At 44.6% G+C, this 17,992-nt stretch overlaps 3 protein-coding genes across 10 annotated transcripts in view; 2 read left to right on the forward strand and 1 right to left on the reverse strand.

The window, feature by feature from the left end:
- Positions 1-2,957, forward strand: part of mark3a (MAP/microtubule affinity-regulating kinase 3a) — a 29,629-nt gene extending 26,672 nt beyond the window's left edge. For all 8 annotated transcript variants that reach the window (XM_086050402.1, XM_086050405.1, XM_086050404.1 and 5 more), the window contains one exon: positions 2,052-2,957. In XM_086050402.1, coding sequence (XP_085906528.1) covers positions 2,052-2,403 — 352 coding nt within the window. In that variant the 3' untranslated portion in view covers positions 2,404-2,957. The remainder of the gene's footprint in view (positions 1-2,051) is intronic.
- A 687-nt stretch (positions 2,958-3,644) lies between these two features.
- On the reverse strand, positions 3,645-8,826 carry ckba (creatine kinase, brain a). The gene is made up of 8 exons (XM_086050410.1): positions 8,671-8,826; positions 7,246-7,447; positions 6,937-7,091; positions 6,719-6,851; positions 6,192-6,363; positions 5,988-6,111; positions 4,739-4,928; positions 3,645-3,969 (listed from the first exon to the last, which is right to left on the reverse strand). Exons 2-8 carry the CDS (start codon positions 7,436-7,438, stop codon positions 3,791-3,793), a joined length of 1,146 nt encoding a protein of 381 aa, XP_085906536.1. The 5' UTR covers positions 7,439-7,447; positions 8,671-8,826; the 3' UTR covers positions 3,645-3,790.
- A 650-nt stretch (positions 8,827-9,476) lies between these two features.
- On the forward strand, positions 9,477-16,474 carry trmt61a (tRNA methyltransferase 61A). Its single transcript, XM_086050609.1, has 4 exons — positions 9,477-9,656; positions 10,799-11,140; positions 13,070-13,336; positions 15,941-16,474. The coding sequence occupies exons 2-4, from the start codon at positions 10,810-10,812 to the stop codon at positions 16,243-16,245; spliced, it is 903 nt and encodes a 300-aa protein (XP_085906735.1). The 5' UTR covers positions 9,477-9,656; positions 10,799-10,809; the 3' UTR covers positions 16,246-16,474.
- The last annotated feature ends 1,518 nt before the right edge of the window (positions 16,475-17,992 follow it).

Genomic DNA, 17,992 nt, shown 5'->3' on the forward strand with positions numbered 1-17,992 from the left:
CCGCCTTTTAAAGTCACACACCCAATACAGCAATTGAATGTGAAAATGCCAACCCCAAGTGGTGGACAACGATAGCAGCTCACATGCTCCGTTTGGTGTTCAATAAGGCCAAATCGATTTTTATCCGATTCATCGGCGGAGATAACCCATCGCCGCTAAAAATATCCAATTGGTGTGACCTAGAAATACTGAAGCTGGCGACTTCACGTCTGGGCAGCTCATTCTGAGCACCGTTGGCACACGAAGGCCAACGTTGGCCCCTTTCACGCTGGCCACCAAAAGCAGTACGACTAAACACAAAATGGGATGCTGGAAATTTTGGAGAGCGCAGCAGGTGGCGTGACGGCTGCGTGAAAGGACGGCTGTGCGCAACGTAAGCCCCGACACCGCCCCGTTGTGTCGAAAGCAAGTGTGGCCGTCAGCCAAGGGCGGCTGGCCCGTTGCCTTCCCTCGTGTGCAATTTTGCTTGAAGCCAGCGTGAAAGGGGCCACGGCGTCCGTAGCGCTCCCTCGCCGGTTGTCTCTTTTTGTTTTTTTGCCAGAGCATTTTGGTGAATTCGTCGTCCCGTTGGCCGCATGACGTCGATGCCGTCGCGCTTGTTCTGTGTTGTTGTTGTTGTTGCTCTTTCTGCATGTTGCCGTGTCACGCCCCTTCAAAACAAACAACCGCCCTTACCCCCTTTCGTGCCTGCTGCAGCATGGTCCGTCTTAAGTTGATGAATTCTTCCAGATGTTTCATGAGCATTTTTTTCTTTGTTTTTGTTTTCTTTCCATGATGCAAAAATGCAAAACAACCTCAACTCGTCCAACTGGCAAAATGATCATTTCATGGCCACAAATTTGCAATTTTGGAGCCACGCTTTAGAGGCCACAAAACATTCTTGGGCACAATGTCAATACTTTGTATTTTTGTGGTGACAAATGAGTATTTCTATTTGTCATACACATGTATTTAGTCACCACAAGTTAAAGCTTTGTAGCCACAAAACAATCTTGGACACGAGTTACCATTTTGTCGTCATAAATTTACATTGTGCCCATACATTTGTATTTTGTGGACACACATTTTTGTAGACGAATTCTCATTTTACGGGCACAAATTCTCATTTTTTTAGCTACAAATGACCTTTCTGTGGCCACAAGTGGTAATTTCATGAATTTATGTGAGCATTTCATGGCCACGATCTAGCGTTTTGTGGCTACTAATTATAATTTGTTGGCACATTAGGATTTTGTGGGCACATTTTGTGGTCACAAATTTGCATTTCGTGGCCACAAGTGATGCATTTTGTGGTCAATTGAAATTTTTCTTTGTCTGCAAATCAGAATTTCGCGGTCACAATTTCACATTTTGTGGCCATCAATTCTCATTTTATGGCCATGAATTACATTTTTGTAACCACAAATTTGCATTTTGTAGCTACAAGTGACCATTTTTTGTGTGTATGTATGTATGTATGTATGTGTATACATATACATATATATATAATATATGTATATGTATATATGTATGTATATATATTTATATATATATATGTATGTATATCAGCATTTGTGTCGCAACTTAGTGTTTTGTGGCTACTAAATAAAATTTGTGGGCACGTATTAAGATTTCGTGGTCCCATTTTTGTGGTCAAAGTTAGCATTTTATGACCACAAGTGACCATTTTGTGGTAATTTGATGAATTTATGTTGGGTTTTTTTTATGTCCAACGATCAGCATTTTATGGTCGCGATGTCGTGTTTTGTGGCTACAAATTAAACTTTGTGGGCACATATTAAGATTTATTGGCTACATTTTGTGGTCTCATATTTGCATATAAGCATTTCACGGCCACAAATGACCGTTTTGTGATGAGCAATTCTTTTTTTTTTTTTTTTTTTGTCCACGAATTAGCATTTTGTAGCATTTTCCAGTAGTATTTTGAGGCTACTAGTTCAAATTCATTTTGTGGCTACAACGCAGGTTGCTGCAACCCCCCCTTTGATTGATGACATTTTTCTCTGTATTTATTTTCCTGTTTGACGTGGCGCCGTGTTGTGTGTCCGCAGCCGCCACGTGCCCGGCGGGGGGGAGGCCAAGGGCGAGGGCAAGGACGGCAAGCCGCGCTCGCTGCGCTTCACGTGGAGCATGAGGACCACCAGCTCCATGGAGCCGGCCGACATCATGCGGGAGATCCGCAAAGTGCTGGACGCCAACAACTGCGACTACGAGCAGCAGGAGAGCTTCCTGCTGCTGTGCGTGCACGGCGACGGGCGCGCCGAGAACCTGGTCCAGTGGGAGATGGAGGTGTGCAAGCTGCCGCGCCTCTCGCTCAACGGCGTGCGCTTCAAGAGGATAACGGGCTCGTCCATGGCCTTCAAGAACATTGCCTCCAAGGTGGCCAACGAGCTGAAGCTATGAGGCGGCCGCCGTCGCCGCCGGCGCCGCCGCTTTAGCCCAGCCGTACAATCATCCACCTAGCAACTTTCCAAATGTCTCCTTTTATAAGAAACAAAAACAGACCAGACAAGTATGAAATGATTCGAAATCATGTACCCTTTGTTTCCTTTTTGGGGCAATAATCACTCAACTGGCGACTAGTAGCTCGTTCTGGCCACACGGGGGCGACGTAGTTGAGAGTTGATTTGTGTCCCGCTGTGAATGTGGACACAAAAGATGAATTTCTAGTCTTATTTATTTTCTCTAACCCCCACCCCCACCAGCCGCCCCCTCCCCCCACACTTCCTGAATACGATTAAAATCACCACGTAGCTTTTTTTCCCCCCCTTGTTCTTCGTGTAAATAATATCTCACAACGCAAATACTTTGTTTTTTTTGTTTTCTTTCATTTTGTATTTGGGTTGGAAAAGTTAAAAAAAAAAACGAAAAAAAAAACAGTAGAGATGGCAGCAAGCAGCACATGCGTTGGTAAAGGTCACATGACAATGACTCCATTAAACGTGTACAAGTGGCAACTTGAACACAAGCTCTTCGTTTCTTCGACTTCAAATTTTACATCTCTTAAAGTTTCCACCTTTTCCTGCTGCTGAGGTGTCCCAATACTTTTGGTCAAATGCACTCGCCGTGGCCGAGTACCGATAACCAAGTATCGTGTCGGGCCGATACCTGGCCTTATTTTAACGTATCGGGTTCTCGTGAAGACATTTGCCAACAATTTTTGGACAAAAATGAAGTATATGCAAATATATTGGGTCACCAGCAGGGAGAGAAGAGTGACGAAAATGACATTTTGTAAAAGTAGGACAAAAATGTTTGGACACTGACAGGAAGTGAAAATGTGGATGTTGGGCAAAGGTATTGGGACATGACACGAGTAACAAAAAAAAAAAACAAAAATGTGTTTTGAGTTTAATGTGATGGGAAATGTGGAGCTTGGCATCTCGAAAATGTGAACAAAAGTGGTGGAAATTGTGAATCTCAGGCTAAAGTAGTGGGACACGTCAAATGTGATGTCCAGGCGAAAATATTCAAAAGTATTGAGTCACCTACAAGTTGTGAAATAGCGTGAAGTGGAGAAATGCGCTGGGACACCTGCAAAATGTAGTCCGAAGAATAAGGATTTGATTCCAACCGGCGCTTGATTTAGAGGCATCGTCCCAATAGTTGTGTTCTTATCGTGCATTTAACAAAAGCAGGGCAAATTCTTTTCAGGAACATTTTATTTCAGAGCCATCTTTTACATACACACACATGGGGACAGAGTGGCGAGTGAGCAGAGCGCGTTCCGGGACGGTGGAAGGAAAGCGGGCCAAGCTTGTGGAAGGTCCCCACGCCGCGCTAGCAAATTCTACTTTTGCGCGGGCACGAGGTCATCGATGGGCTGGCCTTTCTCCAGCTTCTTCTCCATGTCCACCAGCAGCCTGACGCCGTCCACCACCATCTGGACCAGCTCCACCTCCGAGAAACCCAGACGGTCGGCGTTGGAGATGTCGAAGACGCCGCCCACCGCCGCCGTGTCCACGCCGCCTGCACGCGCGACCACATGGAAACGCAACTTGAGGTTGGCAGCCACCCGGACGAGCAAAAAAAAGTTCTCCCCCCCCCCCCCCCCCCCCCCCCACAAAAAGCCAATTTTGTTAGTCACATTTTAAATAAAATTTTTAAATCTGAGCCCAAAATTTAAGAAAACCGTGCAAAAATCTTATTTTTGACCTCAGCCATAAATTGAAATGTGAAGAAAAAAGGGGGGCCAAGTTTGGCTTTTGTGATTTACAGCTAATTAAAATGAGCGCTACTTTTTTACTGGGAAATCCAAAAGAAAAAAAAAAATACTGATAGTTTCAATTTCAAGGCACAGATGAAAAATACAAACTGGGGTGAAAAAAAAAAAAAAAAAGCCTGCCTGCAGGACTAAACGTAAATTTTAAAACGTTATTGGTTGAGTGTGACCCAAAAATTTGACATGTTAAAAAAAAAAAAATGAACGACACACATTGTTGCTGGTCTGTGCTTTCCATTTTCACGTGGCAAATCAAAAATTGAAAGACTCATCTTCAAAAAAAAAAAAGCCAGATTTGTCACATTTCAATTCAAGGCTCCGATCACAAATACTAAATACAAATTGGCAAAAGGGGCTATAGGACTGAATTCATAAAAATTGTTGGGGTGACTTGACCCAGAGATTTTTCAAAACGTTAACAGTTGGGAATTTGTTGTTTTTTGCGTTGCCAATTGAAAGTGACGGAGAAGGACGGCCGGCCGGCCGGCCGCAGTGTTGCGCCGTCCGTGCACCCACCGGTTCCTCTCTTCTGCAAGCGCAGGCGCTTAAGGACGTCCTCGAACTTTGCGTGCTTGCTCATGTTGGGCAGCTTGACGTGGACGCCGGCGCGCAGGCCCGTCCCCAAGTTGGACGGGCACGTCAGGACGTAGCCCAGGTGCTCGTTCCACATGAAGGCGTGGCCGCGATCCTTGAACAAACTCTCAATCTGGAATGCAAACAGGAAATACATTTTAAAAATAACAAACAACCGAGTGACTCAAATGGCAGCAGAACCATTTTTTTATGGAACTTTTTTTGTGAACAAACTTCCCACAGTCAACCCAATGTCTTTGTAAAAATAGTTTAGTTGCCAGTCAACATAGTGGATGGGTTTGTTGACAAAAAAAAAAAAAATAGTATACTAAATGTGAAGAGCAAATGCAACTTGTATGTTTTGTTATCATTGAAGACAATCTAGTCAAAATATTTTTGTTCATGAACCACAACTCCCTCGTTTTCCTTAACGATCCATTTTTGTCGTTGCACACAAAAAAAATTCGGAAACATTGAGCTTGAACAAATTTAAATATTAAATATTGTTGGAGAAGTCTTAGACTTCATACTTTCTATAAGTTTTTGTATCCATCAAATTTGAATGATTTAACCTAACAAATTGTTTTTGTAACAATTGAGTCTTCAGGGCTAATGTGTTTTTTTGTTAAACGCGACAATTCAGTTCTCAAACAGCTCGCATTTTCATTAATCGACTTATCACGAATAAACCCTAAATGCGCTTGGGCAAACGCCAGCAAAAAAATGTTGGGAGGCGTTTAGTCTTCATGCTTTCACAACGGCCTAATTTGAACAAATTTATACCCCCCCCAAAAAAAAAAGGTCAGACAATTCAGCCTTCAATAAAGCTAATGTCCCGCCTTTTATGAATTTATAATTTCATATATATATATATATATACACACACATACATGTAATTCAAAAAAAGTTTGAATGTATAAGTCCATTCAAACAAACAAGTTAGATGTTCAAAGATGTATTACACATATACAGTATATACTGTATATATGTTTAAGTGTTTTTGTAAAACAAAAAGGCAATGTTTGTTAACACTAAAGAAAGTTGAGGCTCTGTCAAAGGCCAACGACACTTGCCTTTACAAACTCTTGGTAAATCTGGCAAATTTGAGTCCCAACTTTCATCCATTTTCATGAAGGCAATTTCAATTCCTAGGGACAAAGTGGCATCGATTGCCTGCTATGAACCCGTTGACCTTTGTGAGTCCGGTGCAGAATCGCTGGAAGACCTCCTTCATGTTGCCCCCCTTCTGCATGGAGATGACCCTCAGGTGGTCCTCCTCGTTCACCCACACCAGGAAGGTCTTGTTGTCGTTGTGCCTTCAACCACATCGCCACAAGCTCACAAAAGTGATCGTCGCGAGAGAGAGAGCGAGCGGCGCTTCGCGCGCAGGGCTCACCAGATGCCCCTGGCGTCGGGCCAGTCTCGGGCCATCCCGGACGCCAGCAGCAGCGGCGAGACGGGCTTGTCGAACAGGAAGTGGTCGTCGATCAGCTGCTGCTGCTCGGCGTCCGTCATGTTCTTCAGGGCGTAGTACTTCCCCTTGAGGTCGCCGCTCAGGGACGCCAAAGCTGCGGGACGAAGACTCGTCACCGCGGCTCAGCTACTCGGACCCTTACTGTTGGGATCTTCTCCGGCCACTAGAGGTCACTAGGGGGTTACATGTAGACTATCCTCTGCCGTAGCAGCCGTCCGTCCTTCTTAGTTGTCGTTTCGCGAAAATTCCATACGCAGCTAACGTTGAGATCCCGACTTCATTCGTGCAATTTGGGCAGCAAGAAAAATAGCCTAAATGTCTACTGAATCTGAAAATCAGTTTTGAAAAGATGCGAGTCTATCGAAGCGAACTGCCGCAACTCAAGATAAGAGACGAGGAAAGCCGGGTGTCATGCCGCCTGCTGCCACCAGAGGCCGCCCAATTTTTACCTTGGATTGAGAGGTCCTCCACCGCTCGGCGTTCGCCGCGGCTGCAGTGCGGCGGCAGGCAGAATCCGCGGATGCTGCGGCCCGTTCGCACGCGAGAGCTCAGCACGTAGTTGGGGTCCAGGTCGTCACCACCCTGGAAAAAAAAAAAATTAAATAAAAATGGCAACACGTGAAACCGCAGCGTCATGTGGCAAACGGGAGCATATGACGTCACTTGCCTGGAGGTGGTCGGCGTTGAGGTCGGTTTTGTGCTTGTCGGAAGGTTTGTAGCCACCGTGGCGATCCTGGATGACGGGATCCAGCAGCTCCTTGAACACCTCGTAGGTTTCCTCGTCGCCCGCCACGCAGCCCACCGTCATGATGAACGGGTGACCTACACGCACACGGATGTCAAGTGGCAGCAGGTGTCAAGTTTAAGGTCGCAACGGATAAGCCTACAATTGGCTGAGGGTGACGTTGACGTGACGTCACGATCACGCTGAGCATTCGCTGCTACGCGCAGCAGCCGGTCGCCCGCGCGTCCTCACCCGGGTTGTCGACGCCGGTCTGGATGACGTCGTCGAGCGTGAAGCCGCTGGGCGTCTTCCTGGCGCGCAGTTTGTCGTAAATGTCGGCCGTCAGCACCTTGGCCATGTGGTTGTTGTGCTGGCTCAGGTCGGGGAACTCCTGCGCCGACGTGTATTGCAGCTTCATCTCGTTGTGCGTGTTACCAAACGGCATGGCGGGGCCCTGGCACGCCGGGGCGCAAGGAGGAAGAGAAGGACATCCGCGCTTTTGAGCACAACTGGACAGTGGACATCATCAGCTTCGAGGCAAAGACAGACAAGCACCTGCTTGCGACCTTGCCGCCACTAGAGGGCACCCCAGAGACATTCAAGAATTACAAGCCTCGCGAAGCAACACTAAACCCTTGCGTGAATAGCAAAAAGACGCAAGGGATAACCAATTCAAAGAAAAAGAATGCAAACGGGTAACTTTTTGAAGAAAAACACGTTTGGAAGTTTTTTTCAAATTCCATGTTGTGCTTGCATATCTGTGTCATCACCTTGTTTCGGGTGCCTCAATGGTAAATGGTAAATGGGCTGTCACTTATATAGCGCTTTTCTACCTTGGGTACTCAAAGCGCTTTACACTGTACCTCATCTACCTACTGATGACGCAGCATCAGGAGCAACTATGGGTTCAGTATCTTGCTCAAGGATACGTCGACATGGTCACAATGGCCGGGCATCGATCCCACAACCTCCGCGTTGGGAAACAACCACCCTACCACTGAGCCATGCCGCCCCAAGCACAAAAAAAAGCAACTACGTGAGTTTTCTGCCCTCCCCATCCACATTAAAAAAAATGGTGACACGAAAATTCTGATTGACAAATATACTGGTGTTCCCTGTGCAATTGTAAAGGAAAAAATGTTCAATGGTTCATTTACATTTTTAAGCAATGTACTTTTTTAAAAAAAAAACAATTTAAAGGCTGACTTATTCCGCCTCACGTATTATTTACTATGACCTCGTTTCAGGTACATCAAGCATAAAAACAGCAAATAGGTGGGGGTTTCTGGAAAAAAATGCACATACACAAAAATTCAGATACAAGAGGGTTGTGGGTTCATTATGCAGATATATGCAAGCTTTTTTTGAATTAGTTTATATATTACATTTAACAAAAAGCACATTTTGTGGATTGAAGACTAAAGTCAAATTAATTTTTGGGACGTTCATGAGGTGCACGATTAATGAATGAGTAATAATCAGCATTGCTGGCAGAAATCGAGGGGGCCATAATGCAAATTTGCTGGGAGGCGTGAAGCCTACTGTGTTGTCAATCAATGAAAGTCATTGTGTGTCCGATAATAGGCGCACGGAGGCCAACGCGCGTCATTCCATCATGAAATCTTCTAATTTCAGGAATATTTCTTACACGTGCAGCATACAAATGCAACTTCTTACCTTTTGTTTGCAGATGTGCGGCTGATTACTACAACTACTAGCCGGGACGGATACGAAGATCCCTATTTTTCCTGCACACGAGCCAAAAGAAGTCGCAATACGGGTCCAACAACAAGCTGCTCTCTCTCCTCCTCAGCGGCCGCGAAAAGACGCCAGCTGACATCATAATTTATAGACCCCGATGCTCGACGCCCATTGGACGATGCTCCCATTCGTTCACGCCGTTCGCGAGCCTGATTGGACGCCTCATCCTCGCCTGTTTTAATGCATAATTGTGGTCATAAAATACCGCGACAGGTGGATTTTTTAAAAATGTGGAAGTGATTGTTTTGAAAAAAAAAAATCAGAAAAAGTATTTTGCGGTCATGGGATGGCTGAAGCAACGTCACGAGTAAATAATGCATTGTACGTCCTCTAAAAACAAAATGGCTTCACAAATACGAAATATATTTAAACAAAACAGTCAATATTGATTAAAGAGGTCCTAAATTGGCATTTATTCCAAACAACATTTTGAAATACTAATAAATTACTGTTTGATGTCTACTCATGTGTTCATTCTCATTTAACGTGTCGCTTTATGGACTTTTTTTTAGTCAAATAATAAAAACACGAACTTGACTAAGTTGTAAAAAAAATGTAAGTATGTGGTCAAACGTTCAATTTTCGTCAAAAGTTCATAATTTTTGGTTGCTTTGGACTCGGTATGGCAAACAAAAAAAAGATCTACAATCCACCTGCACTTTCAACGTAGATCTAAAAATGACCTGCGCGACGGAATCTTTTGTCCACTCCAGGAAGCATATTGATCTACCAAATGCATCCACTTCCGGTCTAATTCGCCCACCTTCCTGTGAACACACCGGCACGTGTGGCTACTCACGTCTACATGTCTTTATGCTTGTAGTAGTTCCGAAAAAACAAAAGTTCATTTTTCGAAGTAAACGCTCTTTGTGAGACCCTGAACAAGCAGCCGAGTTGACGCGGTAAGTCCATTTCTCAAAGTTGATTGGTTTTCCATTTTTAGCATTAGCCAGGCAAGCTAACATGGTTAGCACGGAAGTCACCGCGCATGCTCATAAAGTTACTTTCACTTTCTGGAACATTTCTGTTCCATAAAACTCGCTTTTACTTATTTTCTGTTGTTACCAGTGATTTATGCCTACAGCCTACGCGTCCGAATCTATATTTATGACGTGCTATGGTAATGCTAATTGACTTAGCTTACCTGGTTCATTCATTTAAGGAGCTCATGTTGGCCTTAAAAAATGCTCAAATGTGACAAATAGTTTGATTGATTAATTTATTTTACAAGTGATGTATTGTTGCATAGATTATTGGCACATTTTAATCAAAGGTAGTGTAATCTTATCAGTTTTGACAAGGGCACTTTCAGATAGTACCACCTGACCTAATTTTACCTTATCACTTAAGTGACGTCATTCCGACTGGTTGACCATCTTGTGCAAAAGTAGTATTTAAGAAGTACACTCGTTAATTATACACTTGAAATGACAACTAGAAAGAAAACTGTTAATTTAAGGGTTGGCTTATGGTGTTTCGATTCCTTTCTATGTGGAAAATTGATTTGGAAAGTTAGTCATGAGCCACATAACAATTTAAACTCGCTCAATTTAAACACTCTTCTGTGTTTTTGCTCATGGAACAGTGTTTCATTAACATTGAAGACAATTAGCATGTCAGCTACATAACATGCGAGCTAATTTTTTTTATAAACATTAGGGAACATTTGTCTTTAACAAAAGTACATTTATGAACCCAACAGCGTTTTTTTTTTGTTTTTTTTTCGTAAACAAATATTCGTCTCTAACCAACCTAAATCTGTTTTTGGTATGCATCGAAGGCAAGTTTATGCAGCATCCTCGATAAAATTAACACACAAATCTTTGCCAACCTAATTTTATTGTCAGTAAACCCACATTTTCGTTTTCGTGAAAGACCATTTAGAGCCTTTTATAAAGGTAACATATTTTTGTACGTATCAAGGAATGTTTTGTCTTCCATGCACCGAGATATGCATTTAAGCTCGCGCGTCAAACACACTTGAGTCTTCCTATAAACTTCATAACAATTGACGTTTTTTGGGGGGATCCCGTGTCTTTTACAGCGCGTCGGATCATGAGCTTTGTGGAGTACTCTGAGGAGATCCGCGACGGCGACGTGGCCATCGTGTACCTGGGCCACGAGTCCATGATGCCGGTGAAGGTGTGGCACGGCGCCCAAACGCAGACGCGCTACGGGGCCATTCGCCACTCGGCCGACCTGATCGGAAAGCGCTACGGCGCCAAGGTGACGTGCAGCAAAGGGGGCTGGGTGCACGTGCTGCACCCCACGCCCGAGTTGTGGACCGTCACGCTACCGCACCGCACGCAGATCCTCTACACCACCGACATCGCCACCATCACGCTCATGCTGGAGCTCAAGCCGGGATCCGTTGTCTGCGAGTCTGGTGAGAATCTTTTTACAACTACCGGGAATGTGTTCCGCACCCACGTATGATATAACCAGTGCAGATAACGCCCAAAAAAAAAAAAAAAAAATGTTCATAGTTTGGTGATAAGGCGTGGGGATAAAAATTGCCAATCAAAATATTCATTGACGACAAATCAAACGTCAATAACTTTGCGTACGATTTTTCTGAATCTAACGTATGGAGTTTTATTAACAACAAAAGACAATTCAAATATCAATAACTTTATGTAAGTTTAAAAAAAAAAAAAAAATTGTAACCCAACATATGGATTATTGTTAACATTTTAACTCATTCACTGCCAGACATTTTCAGACCCCTCCTAACGTTTGGTGGGAAAAAAAGGAAAAAAAATATAAACAAATTCCTGGCAATGTATGGCTGGCCTGTGACGTGTACATTCGTCAACGGCAGTGAATGGGTTAAACACCAGTAAGCTAACGTGCTTCTTTTCGACAATTTAGTAAAGTCTTTCAGGAGCCTGCCGCAAGTATTTTTGCTGATTATTTTCTGGTAAGCGCTGCCTGACAAGCGCTCCCTCCCCACGTTTCCTCCCACCCTCAATAATTCTTGCCTACCCTGGCCTGACAGCGGCAAATGGGGGATGGGAAGGCCGCGTCGCGTCATGGCCTTGAGTGCGGACGCTGCAGGTCCGTGTATCGAGCGCAGTCAGTTCGAGTAGTGCCGTTTGCTCGCCGGAGGCCGAAAGACGCATGGCGGTGTTACTTCCTGCTTCGTAGCCGTGCTAGCAATTTGCTTCGGCTGGTTGCCATGGACACCGCCCAACCCCCCCCCCTCCAAGCCCATTCAGTTGCTGGGGTCAATGATGAGATGCGTCCGCATCCGCTGTCGAGCTTCCCTGGTGCCGGTCTCCACGGTGACCAGGGTTTGACCTTTCAACTTGCTAGTTTGTCTTGCCGACGCTCGTTTGACACTTTGGCGTCCGTCATGGTGATCATTTCATTCCTCTGGTTGAACTTTTCACATGGCTTCGTTTTTACGCTGTATCCTGCTGCTTTCTGACAGTTCGTCTCGCTAGTTTATCGTCATCTCGAGCGTTTGACTCTTTCTCTCGCTGCTAAGTTAGCTTTTTTAGCCTGTGTCTGTAGTTGGTCGTTTGACTCTTTTTGCTCGTTTTACGTTCATCTGGCTAGTTGTCCTCTTCATAAGTGGAAGCTGCCTGGTGTTTTTGCCAGTCTATCACCCGCTAAGATTCTTTCGTCGATTCTTTCTCACTTAAACGCGCTTTTATCGTCGTCGTGTGTCTGCTGCCGTCCGTTCGGAGCGGCGAGTTTCGGAAACATTGAAGCCAATTCAAACGTCAACAAAGCTCGCGTACGTGTTGCAAACTGGTTAGTTGTGTTCTTAAAGCGGAAGTCAACCTCATATTGTTTTCAAGAATATGTTCCCAGCAGGCCCACTAGTTGAAAGAGGGCATTCTGATAAATATTGCCTTTGTGAAATAAGTGTTAATCCACTCATTTTTAGCCATCTCTGGGGGCGGCCATTTTGTCTTGTTTCAACTGAAAATGACATCACAACTGCTCATAACGACCAATCACGGCTCAGATTCAGAAACCAGGTCAGCCGTGATAGGTCGTTGTGAGCAGTTGTGATGTCATTTTCAGTTGAAACAAGACAAAATGGCCGCCCCCAGAGATGGCTAAAAACGGTTATTAGTCTTTAAAAAAAAAAAAAAAAAAAAAAAATCATTAAATTGTTCTTTTGTTTTGTTTTTCAGTTTGTTTTTTTCCATTCAAAAACAAATTGTCAGCCAAAATTCGAAAGTGAGCGATCTGCAGCGTGGAAAGTTTCCAACTTTGAAAGTGGCCAGAATTTTGGCAACCCTCCTCCACAGCAATGAAGGATGTTATTTATTTATTTTTTTTTTGTGGCATTGCTTCCCAGGCACGGGCAGCGGGTCTCTGTCTCACGCCATTTTGCGTAGCGTCGCGCCGACCGGCCACCTTCACACGGTGGAGTTCCACCAACAGCGCGCCCAAAAGGCCAAGGAGGAGTTTGCCGAGCACCGCGTGGACCACCTGGTGACCGTCGCCAACGCCGACGTCTGCAAGGACGGCTTCGGGGTGACGGGCGTGGCCGACGCCGTCTTCCTGGACATCCCCAGCCCCTGGGAGGCCGTGCCGCACGCCAAGGCCGCCCTCAAAGCGCACGGTAAGCAAACGCAGCGCAAAGCAATGTTGGCCAAAGGGCGCCCGGCAACCGTCGCTGCCCTTTTAGCTTGCGCGCAAAGGTCAGCTGAACGTGCGGCGGCAACCTGTTGAGGTCACAGCGAGGTCAGTGGCACAAGAAGACGCGAAGGAAGTTAGCGTTGACTCACAGGCACGTTTTGCCTTAAGGCTGAAGGCAGTTTAGTCAAACTGAACGTACGCGTTCACGGAAGGTTATTCGGAGGCTTGGCCCAAAACATTTGTTGTTTCTTTTCGAGCCTCTTTTCGTAGACGCTGGAGTTTTGTCATCGGTGAAACGGGCGCTTTGGGTTCACATTAAAGTCCGTGCACTTTGATGGACCAATTGGCGCAATAGCAATGACCGCGTCGATTTTCATTTTTGTCAAGCATCGAATCTTAAAAAGTTCATTCTCATCGTACCGTATGTTTATTTGCTAGCTTGAGCGCTATATTGACACGAAATATCGGGTGGCGATAGGTGTTTTTTTTGGGGTTTTTTTGCAATTTAGTTTGTTGACAAACTTTACGTAATGGGTAGTTTGATTGCCAACAAAGCTAACATCAAGTCATCAGCGACACAAACACTTTTGATAATGCTGAAGGAAGCTTAACAAACTTGTTTTTGTGAATGTCAAAAGGCGCTTTTGTTGCCAGCAAGCTACCGCGTACAATTTTGAAGACTGTCGTCAATGAAATGAACGTGTGATTTGTAATGTTGAAGACAATTTAGTCATCAATAAGACTCAAATTTAGATTTGGGTGATGCGACAATTTTCTTGTCAACGGCGCCAATCCACACAATTGTAGCTAACATCGAAGACATTTGATTTTTTACACCAAAGACAACCGATGAACCTAAAATGTGTGTGCGTCAAAATTCAGTCTTCAACTGAGCCCGTGTTGTTGTTTTTTTTTTTCGTAAATGTGTAATAAGTGTTCATTTAATCTCCTGCGCGTCTTTTCTGTTAACGTTGAAGACGATTTAGTTATAAATGAATTTGACTTCGATTTTTTTTTTTTTGTAAACGGCGCAAATGGTTTTAGTCTTGTGCGACTGTAACGTCAATTTTGTCTTCAACAAAGCAAAAACATCCGAGACAATTTAGTCGGAAAAGTTACGGCCGTCAGGTTGTGCACAACGTGGACGTGAAGTTGCGGATGAACGCAACGGGCAAGATGCTCTCCACTGCGACTCCCTTTTATGGAGGTGCTGCTGCTTTGCGCGTGCACGCACGCACGCACGCACGCACGCACGCAGAAGTGTTGCATGTCCATAGAGGGCCATGCAGCACCGAGGTCACGCTGACTGCATTGGCGTCCTCAAACGGGACCTTGGCAAGCGTCCCCGCATCACAACAACAAACAAAATCAAGAGTTTTCTGTCATTTTTTTTTTGGTTTTCTTCCTTTTTTAAAAATGTAATTCTTTAATTTGCTGCCGGTGCATCAAGGCTCTTCTCTGGACTCTCATTCCTTCCCCTCGCTTGTAATTCTTGTCGTGTTTTTGGCGAGACGCCCGACTTCCTTGTTTAGAATAAAGCTGCTCTCCATCAGGTCCTTGACATCCCAAGCCCCCCCCGAACCCGCCCCACCCCCATTTTTTTCAATCCTCCCGCTATAACTCCCCTCCCCCTTTCCATTATGCAAGTGCATAAAACAAATAAGAGCTCAACAATGCGCCCAGTGTGCTGTTGATTGGTTGAACTTGTTTAATCATCCACCACCCCTCCCCTCCCTGTTTGTTGCCACGGAGACCGTCCACTTTATGGCCGCCTCACCCCGTTGTCTCCGATGGCTATCTGGACCTCTCCCAGGGAGAAACGCAGCACTGTTGAGTCAGGTGAAAGACCAAAGACCAAGAAAAAAAACCAAAGGAAACACCGGCGTCCGTTTCTCGCTGCCCCCTGCAGGCCGCTAATGCACCTGCGGCAAATAGTTGCGAGTTAGTTAGCTGCCGGCGCAATGCTAAATATTGCTACTGTGTTAGCTGTCGCAGTGATGTTAAATGCCGTTAACCCTCGTCCATTGCGAGGTTTAGGTACCTGACCACCCTTGGAAGAAGTGAAATCCACCATATAGAAACACAGTTGATCCCTCAACACTCGCGGTTTGGCACCTGCGGATTCGCATGTTTGCTCATTTTTACCCCGCCCCCCCCAATATAAAAAAAAAAGTCTTTTTTTTTTTTCCCCCACCATTTTTTGTGGAAACTGCATACCGAGGATTGAAGACCGTTTGGCATTCAATAATCTTCAAAAAAAACTAGGCTGAGCTCAAACACTTGTTTTCATTCGTCCTTCAAATTTATCGTGCACACCATCCAGTGGCCACCAGCAGAATTGCACCTATCATAAACAGTAGGCAGAATAAAATGCTTATAAAACTGCAAAATAGTGGAAAGCCTGCGTTTCAGTTGTCATCGCCGCGTTAGCGTAATATGCTAACTTTTGCCACCATTTGAACTCGATTCGCCGATTATGATTATTTTTGAAAAGGAACGATAAAATCGCTTGACCAATGATTTTGTCGGGCCGTTTTATGTTGGTCGCGTCCTCCATTTTGACGATGTTGTTGTGTTTTCCCGGCAGGAGGTCGCCTGTGCTCGTTCTCTCCGTGCATGGAGCAAGTGCAGCGGACGTGCCAGGCGCTGTTGGCTCACAACTTTGAGGAGGTCAACACCTTGGAGGTGCTGTTGAGGGTCCACGAGGTTCGCACCGTCTCCATGCCGCTGCCCGACTTCGGGCCGCACGCCGCGCCCGCCCCGGAGGCCCCGCCCCCTCCCGCCGCCAATCACGCCGCCGCCACCTTGAAGACCACCACGCCGCCCCGCGAGATGCCCGCCCACACCGGGTACCTCACCTTCGCCACCAAACCCAGAACACAGCAAGTTTGATCATTTCGGACATCTTTCAAGTTTTGTTATTTTTTTCATGGTTGCTTGCATCAAGCTGATAGGGTCAATCACAACTTTTGGGGGATTTTTATACATTTGTTTAAATGACTTTGAAGACAAAAACAAACAAAAAAAAGTCGTTCTTGTTTTTATTCACTTTTGCCGTCTTTGGGGTTTTTTGTTGTTGAAATTGTTGATATAAAATGAAAGTTTGTCAAATGGGTTAAAATGTTCACATTTTTTTAAAGTGTTACTTAGAATAGATATTTTTACTAAAGACGTAAGAGCAAAAAATAGAATGATTAAATGTTACAGGATATCAGACCCTTTATTCAAAATATGAAATTTGTCAGTTTTTTTAGGGTATATTTTTAATAAGGCATCACAATTGGTAACAGGGAAAAAAATTGAAAACCTAAATGTTTTTTTCTAAAAACATATACATTTAAATTGATTTTCATCAATGTCACTCTGTATTTTAAATCAAACAAAAAGTAAATTAGGAAAATCAAATTTTACAAGATATAGGATGCTTTTTTAAAAAATTTTATATGAAACATTTAACTACATTTGATCTGTTCCAAGATACCCCACCAATAGTTCATCTTTTCCCAATGTTAAACATTCACTATTTATTTTATTCGCAACGGGTTGCTACCACTTAGCGTTTACGAGCGTCTGTCGCCGCTTCCCAAAAAGGAAGCTAAACGCTGGCAGTGACTCGACAGATGCCAATGTTCCTTCCTCGGTTGTTTTATTGCGACGCACAAAGCGACCTGGCCGCCTCCGCCGCGGCGGCCGTCCGCCTCCGCCGCGGCTTCTTAACGCGACGACGCGGCGGCTTCTTTGTGACTGCGACGCTACGAGAGACGCTAACGCTAATCCCGGGCTTACTTACTACCGCCGGTATATAAATAAAGACACGTGCGGTGCGCCGCGTTTGGATCACAGACTCAGACGCGCTACTCGGAATCTTGATTGTGATTATTTCTGAAGGCAAGGCGTCCAAAAGATGGCGTGAGTCAGTGGAAGATCGAGAAACTCACCACAGGAACAGGCTACTTCCTGATTCGGGTCCAGTCTACTTCCTGGTTTCGTCTTTAAAACAGGCTTCTTTCCGTCTCATGATTGGAAATGCACCAAATTGAAGTGCTTATTTGGAATCACACGCCCACATAAAATCAGCTGATGTTGACTGTATGCTTTCTTTGGCTTCTCATCTTTGTACGGGCCAACATTTCAAGGACTCGCTTGATAGTCAAGGTCGCGACAGTGGCAAAAGATGAGAATGATTCCTTTCCCTACCATTTTGTCCGATCGTCTACACATTTGTTGGGCGGGTAGAAAGTAGCTAGCGACTCATCTGGATCCTTTTTGGAGCCGATTCACGCTTTACCTTAAAAAGATCTTCCCAGGTCAAAGTTGAGCAAGGTCAAAAATGTAATTAGCACATTGCATCAAGCCATGATGAGGGTTTTTTTTTTTAGAGCTATATTGCATATATATTATATCATGATGTAATACCCCAAATGTCCTTTTGCTTAAAGGGGTCACCAAAACAAAAAACAGTAATGAGGTAAAGGGGGAAAAAAAAATCACTTTCAGCAAACCATATGGAGTAGTACCTCAAATTAATGGCCATGATGGGAACTTTTCAGATATTGAACAATATTGCCAATATACTTTATTATGGTGGCGCAATAACCAGACAACTTTTTTTTTGGAACCAGTAACAAGGTGAAAGATG

This window comes from Filicampus tigris, chromosome 13 (assembly GCF_054856515.1).
Source record: "Filicampus tigris isolate MCC_2025a chromosome 13, RoL_Ftig_1.0, whole genome shotgun sequence".
NCBI classification, from domain to species: Eukaryota; Metazoa; Chordata; class Actinopteri; order Syngnathiformes; family Syngnathidae; genus Filicampus; species Filicampus tigris.